The 6,667-nt window shown below is 25.0% G+C and overlaps 1 protein-coding gene across 1 annotated transcript; it reads left to right on the plus strand.

The window, feature by feature from the left end:
- Positions 1-447: 447 nt before the first annotated feature.
- On the plus strand, positions 448-1,663 carry LOC133322041 (coiled-coil domain-containing protein CG32809-like). Its single transcript, XM_061531142.1, has 2 exons — positions 448-567; positions 635-1,663. Exons 1-2 carry the CDS (start codon positions 463-465, stop codon positions 1,661-1,663), a joined length of 1,134 nt encoding a protein of 377 aa, XP_061387126.1. The 5' UTR covers positions 448-462.
- The last annotated feature ends 5,004 nt before the right edge of the window (positions 1,664-6,667 follow it).

Genomic DNA, 6,667 nt, shown 5'->3' on the forward strand with positions numbered 1-6,667 from the left:
TCGAGTACGTTACTTTTTCCAACAATAATAATTTTCCATCTCTGGAAATGATAGTCTTTACAGAGCCACCTAGCGGCATATAGTGCCGTGTTATATAATCTTCTCCTCGGGTGTGTGTCTCTGCGATGCCACTGTTTCCCATTTCGTCAGTAGATGGCCGCTGCAGATCATTCCTCCTATAATCCGCATGATGGCTTAACTTATGATCCACAAAACAGTTTTTTATTAAAAAATTATGGGATCGTCAAATTTCTCTCACCGAAAAAAATTATACCATTTTTTCAATATTTTTTTTTTCAAAATCTTTGCAAATAATAAAATATTTATTCAACACAAATTTTTCTCCAATTTTTTGTTACAATTCTATATTTTGATGGATATTTCTTTAAGAGAATAAAGCGTTTTGATAATTTTATAAAAATAAATAAATTTTACTCCAAATAGCCAATCCCACAACCCCGGATGGGGACGTTCGCTGTCGGCGGGGGAGCCCCACCAGAAAACGCACTCGATGCTTTGTTAGATGAATTGAAGACATTTTCAAAGCCTCTAATAGCCAATAATGAGGTAAGAGAGCAATAGAGAGGGAGTGAGAGAGGAAGAGAAAAAAATTGATAATTTTGTTTATTTCCAGAACCGACCCGATGATTCCACTTCCGATGACAGTACCCCCCTGGTACAAAGCACCGTAACCACCCAAATTTCCCAGGCCCATTTGTATAATCAAAACGAAGCCAATCTGGCCAATTGCATCAATGAACTAACGGCCCAGAATAATGTGGCCAATTCATCCACACCCAATGCCGTCAATAAACCCATACCAGTCGTACCCCTAATCACTGCATCCAATGTGTCCAGTCTAAGGCGTTTGCATTCGATGCCCACCCAATGTGAGGGTGATATTATACCCATACCGATAATGCGTACCGCTGTGGCCAAGCCACCGGTACCCGAACGTAATGCGGAGTTGATAATGAAGGTGGGCAAACGCATACCGCCACCACCACCACCTCGCATAAGTTCCCGTAGTCCTCTGGCCAGTCCCACAAGTCCAAATGTACCACAAATTATGCCGACGGTAAATGAAACGGAGGCAAAGGATGGTGGCAGTGCTGCCATTGTAACGGCGGCGGCGGTGGCTGCGTCGACGGCCGCCGTTGACAGTGGCGGTGAAACGTCAAGCGGCAACGAATCAGGCAACGACAGCATGCAACGTCAGGTGGCCTTGGAAATGCGCCACCAGGAGTTACTCAAAAAACAGAAGGTCCTACAGGAGCAGTATCAGCGTTTGCAGCAAATGAGCAAAATGCCCTCGGTTGATATGACAGCGGCGGCGGCAGCTGCTGCAGCATCGGCGGCTGGAGCGGGGGCACCAGTACCCCTACAAAAAATGGGCAGTGAATCGAATATCCAACAGAAAATTAGTTTAACTTTAACCCCAGCGGCTAATGATAATGGCCAAGGTGGCAACACAACCACCACCACGCTGGGGGTGGTTGCTCCCGGCAATGGTCCCTCCTCCTTGGTGGCCAATGAGAAAATTATTTTAAATAGGGCCAATTCAACAAATGGTGGTACTACGGGAACGGTAACCAATACAGGCAGCAGCGGTACCAACACCACCACCACAACTAAACAGGTCTATGAAACGGAAATACTTTAACATAAAGCAAAATTAACCTGGAATGAAACCGCCATAGATATCTGAAGGAAAGGAGAAAGCATATAATGATGGAAGGAATCAAGAAACGCATCGAAATGAAAAAATCGAACGAATTGACAAGAGAATCGAAAAATTATAGAAACAAACTCAAACCCCCATAATAAATGGAACTCCCCCCTTTTTGAAAAAATAGACAAACGACAACGGACTTTCTTAGCAAAAGATTTAAAAAAATGCAAAAAAAAAATATTTAAACACTAATTGTTAACTTAATTCATATACATTTTTTATTTGTTAAAATTTGTTTTAAAAATAAATTATACCGAAATTTTAAGGTGCACATTTTTTATATATATAAAAAAATAAAAATATATGAATTAAAAAATATATAATAAAATTATTAATATTTAAAAAAGAATTATTTTTTTAATAAAAAAAATATTTTTTAATAAAAAATATTTGTTTTTAAATTATTTAGTTAAAAAAATATATATTTGTTATTTAAAAAAATATATATTTGTTATTTAAAAAATTATATATTTTTTATTTAAAAAATTATATATTTTTATTTAAAAAATTATATATTTTGTTTATTTAAAAAAATAATTTTATATAAAAAGAAAAAAATTAAATAAAAAAAAATTTTTAATAAAAAATATTTTTTTTTAATAAAAAATATTTTTTTTAATATTTTTTTTAATATTTTTTATTAAAAAAAATATTTTTTTTAATATTTTTTATTAAAAAAAAAATATTTTTTATTAAAAAAAATATTTTTTATTAAAAAAAATAATTTTTATTAAAAAAAAATATTGTTATTAAAAAAGTATTTTTTTTAATAATTTTTTTTTAAATAAAAAATATTTGTTTTTAATAAAAAATACTTTTTATTAAAAAAATATTTTTTTTAATAAAATATTTTTTTAATAAAAAATAATTTTTTTTAATAAAATATTTTTTTTAATAAAATTTTTTTTAATAAATATTTTTTTATTAAAAAAATATTTTTAATATAAAAAAATATTTTTTTATTAAAAAAAATATTTTTTTATTTAAATTTTTTTTTCATAATTTTTTTTTTAATAATTTTTTTTTAATAAAAAGTAATTTTTTTTAATAAAAAATATATATTTTTTTTAAAAAATACTTTTTTATTAAAAAAAATTATTTTTTTAATAACATTTTTTTTTAATAAAAAATATATTTTTTATTAAAAAAAAATTACTTTTTATTAAAAAAAAATTATTAAAAAAAATATATGAAAAAAAAATTTAAATAAAAAAATATTTTTTTTAATAAAAAATATTTTTTTATATATTTTTTATTAAAAAAAAATAATTTTTTATTAAAAAATTTTTTTTTTTATTAAAAAAATATTTTATTAAAAAATATTTTTAATAAAAAAAAAATTTTTTTTATTTAATTTTTTTTTTAATAATTTTTTTTTAATAAAAAATATTTTTTTTTAATAAAAAATATATATTTTTTTTAAAATACTTTTTTATTAAAAAAAAAATATTTTTTTTAATAACATTTTTTTTAATAAAAAATATATTTTTTATAAAAAAAAATAATTTTTTATTAAAAAAAATTATTTTTTATTAAAAAAAATATTTTTTGTATTTAATTTTTTTTCTTTTTATATAAAAATTTAATAAAAAATTATTTTTTTTAATAAAAAAAAATAAAACATATAAATAAAAAAATATATAATTTTCCTTTAATCCTTTATAAATATTAATTTTATCATTGTTATAAAGGCAAACGTATTTTTAAATTAGCCAATATATAAATGTGCGTGTGTGTGTTTTAAAACATGGAAATTTGTTCTTGAAAATTTTTTTCAAAATTTAATTTTTATTTTTTTGGCCCCCTCTTCCATTCAACTAAACAAAAATACAGAAATAACTAATAAAACTGAAATTTTGATATAGAAAAAAATGGATACATATATGAAAGTTAACATATTGTGCACTCAAGTTTTTTGAACAACCAAAACAAGAAAAATAAAATGATGAAGATAAAGATGAGGATGAGGAGGAAACGGAAACGGAAACAGAATTAAGGAAAATAAAAATTAAGACAAACACATACTTACATACATAACAAAAATATATAAAATCAATACTCCATAATTTAAATATTTTAAAATATTCAAATTTAAAAAAAATATATCATGAGATATTTTTTTCTAAAAAAAATTATTGCATGCGATATTTTACAAAAAATCATGTCTGCTATATTTTACATTAGTAGAAAAAATAGCATGCTATATTTTTTATGAAAAAAGTGTTTTTCTAATAAAAAATGTAAATGTCATATTTTTTTTGTTGTATATTTTTATATGTAAAAAGTATTTTTTGATTTTCAGAAAAAAATTAATAAAAATCCTTTTATGAAAAAAATATAAGTTTCTTTATATTTTTTCTTTAAAATTGTTCAAGTATAGTAAAAATCGCAGCACTATTTCCTATTATTTAAATATTACATGTATGGAAAAAATAAAATATACAATAAATATCTCATGCAATAATTGTCTTCTAGAAAAATATCCAAATTTATTCAAAATTTGAAAATATATATTTTTTCAAAAACGAAAATTTTCGGAGTGTTTTTACATATAAATGCCCCATAACATTAATCATCACAAAATCTTCACCCCCTCTCTCCACAAGAGAAATCATGGATTTGAAAAAAAAATTAAAAAAAAACAACAACAACCGTAAACATGTATTAGTCCCCTTACAATAAATTATAAAACCAAAACGAGTATTTATACACCACACCACATATATAAATAAATATACATGGAACATATATATATTTTAATTAATGAGAATGAGGAAAATGAAACATATTAACATGAAAAAATATGAAAAAAAAAATAATATGATGGAAGGCAAAAAGATACACAAAAAATTTAAACCCCAGGAAGAAAATATACATACATATATATGAAAAAAAACATAAAAACAAAAACTTATTTTATAAACAAAAATTATAAACCCTTCCAAAATCAAGAAATAAATAATAAAAACAATTTTTTTCTTATTTAGGCACGGGAAGTGAGACTGATAGTACTATATTATATCTCATGCGACAAAAAAATTAATAACATTATATTATACAATGAAATGAAAAAAAATATATTTGAAGTAATAAAAAAACCAGGCTTATATACAAGATTTTTTTTTCTAATATCCTCCATACATATATACATAATCCCCCACACATTACATAACCATTAAAAAAATTTAGTTAATTATTATTATAAAATTATTATGAAAAATTAAAAAAAAACACACACTTTCCTTTTTTACATCCTCCCTGGAAAGTAAGTAAAGGCAAAAAAAAATCATGAAAAAAACAAATGCTATCTCCTTTTGTGTAATGTATTTAACAAAAAAAATAAATAAATAAAAATATTAATTATAATAAAAATCATAACTAATATTAAAAAAAATCATGAATGCAACTATGGAAAAAAGTTAAACATTTATTAAATCAAATCAAACAAATAGAAAAAATTAACAACAAAGACGTAAACAAATATTCCTTAAGAATTTACACATAACTCTTTTTTTTGTTAACAAACATTTTTATAAATATTAAAAAAATAATAATTAAAAATAACACAAATCAAACATTCACAATTAAATGTATAAAAAATATATAATAAAGGGGGTAATTAAAAAAATTTAAATTAAAGAAAATAATATATCATTTAAAAAAATTATAAAAAATATATAAAAACAATTTTTTTATATAAGAATATATTTTTTTTTTATATAATATATGACAAATCTTATTTTTTGTATTATATAAAAAAGTTTATTTTTAATAAACAAATACTACTTTTTTTTAAATATATTTTTATTAAAAAATATATATTTTTGATGATCTATATATTTTATTTAAAAATATACCTTTTTAATAGAAAAATATGTTTTTTTATAAGAAAAATAAATTTTTCTATTAAAAATTAAAAAAACATAGATCATCAAAAATAGTGTTTTTTTAATAAAAATTTATTTAAAAAATAGTACTTGTTTATAAAAAATAAAATTTGTCATATAATATAAAAAATATATTTTTATATACAAATTTGTTTTATATAAAAAATAAAACATTTCTAAACCAGTGAGCGGAGCAGTATAGTCGGACGGGGCCGACCATACGATACCCTACACAACTACCACGGAACTCAAATTTTTTTCGGATGTTTATTCCGAGCCCGGGCAATATTTCGTGATATTTGCACCCTCTTGCCCGATTAGAGGTAAACAACACCTCTTCCTCACACTTTTCCGAATATTACTAGTATTCAGTACAGCTATTGTCCAGATTCCCTTCACCGTGGGTTGTGTTGCGATGTTCGGCTTTCATTGGTGGTCTATAGATCGACTCGAAAATAACACAAAAAATTAAGTTTTCGGTCCACTTCATTCCAAAATTATTATCTGGTCATCACCGAAAATTATAGGCGTTGTCCTTGACCATAACTGGAACCTCATGGAACATTTCAAAGCGATCAGCGCTATAGTTCAGCTCTCCAGAGTGATAATGGGTTACTAAATAATATACAAATACGGAGATACCTGTAAATATTTAGGTGTAACTCTCTGATCCGAGCACATACAACAATATAATTGGTCTTAATTTAAAGGTCAACCACTCCTCTTGGATATAATATCAACTTCTCGGGTATATGTCCTTCAGGGGTAAATATATATGCCATAGAATACACATTTTGCCATTTTTCACACAAACGTCAGGGTCCATTTGACCCGCTAAATATTGACCGATCTTTATCAAAACATGCATGCTTATTCTCTGGAGCGACCAGAAAAACCGACAAAAATTTAGTATTTGGTCCATTTCATCCCCTAAATATTAACCGATCTTTCCCAAAAACAATAGGGGTCTTCATTGGCCAGAACCCATCCCACATGCAAAATTTCGTGAAGATTGGTCCATAACTGTGGCCTGTATCGTGTTTACAAA

The sequence above is a fragment of the Musca vetustissima genome, unplaced genomic scaffold (genome assembly GCF_032173495.1).
Source record: "Musca vetustissima isolate MV318-11 ecotype Yass unplaced genomic scaffold, APGP_CSIRO_Mvet_v1 utg110061, whole genome shotgun sequence".
Taxonomy (NCBI): Eukaryota; Metazoa; Arthropoda; class Insecta; order Diptera; family Muscidae; genus Musca; species Musca vetustissima.

Coding starts and splice junctions, on each gene's coding strand:
- LOC133322041 (XM_061531142.1), top strand. CDS start 463: ATGGGGACGTTCGCTGTCGGCGGGGGAGCCCCACCAGAAAACGCACTC. Junction 568..634: donor CTCTAATAGCCAATAATGAG/GTAAGAGAGCAA, acceptor GTTTATTTCCAG/AACCGACCCGATGATTCCAC.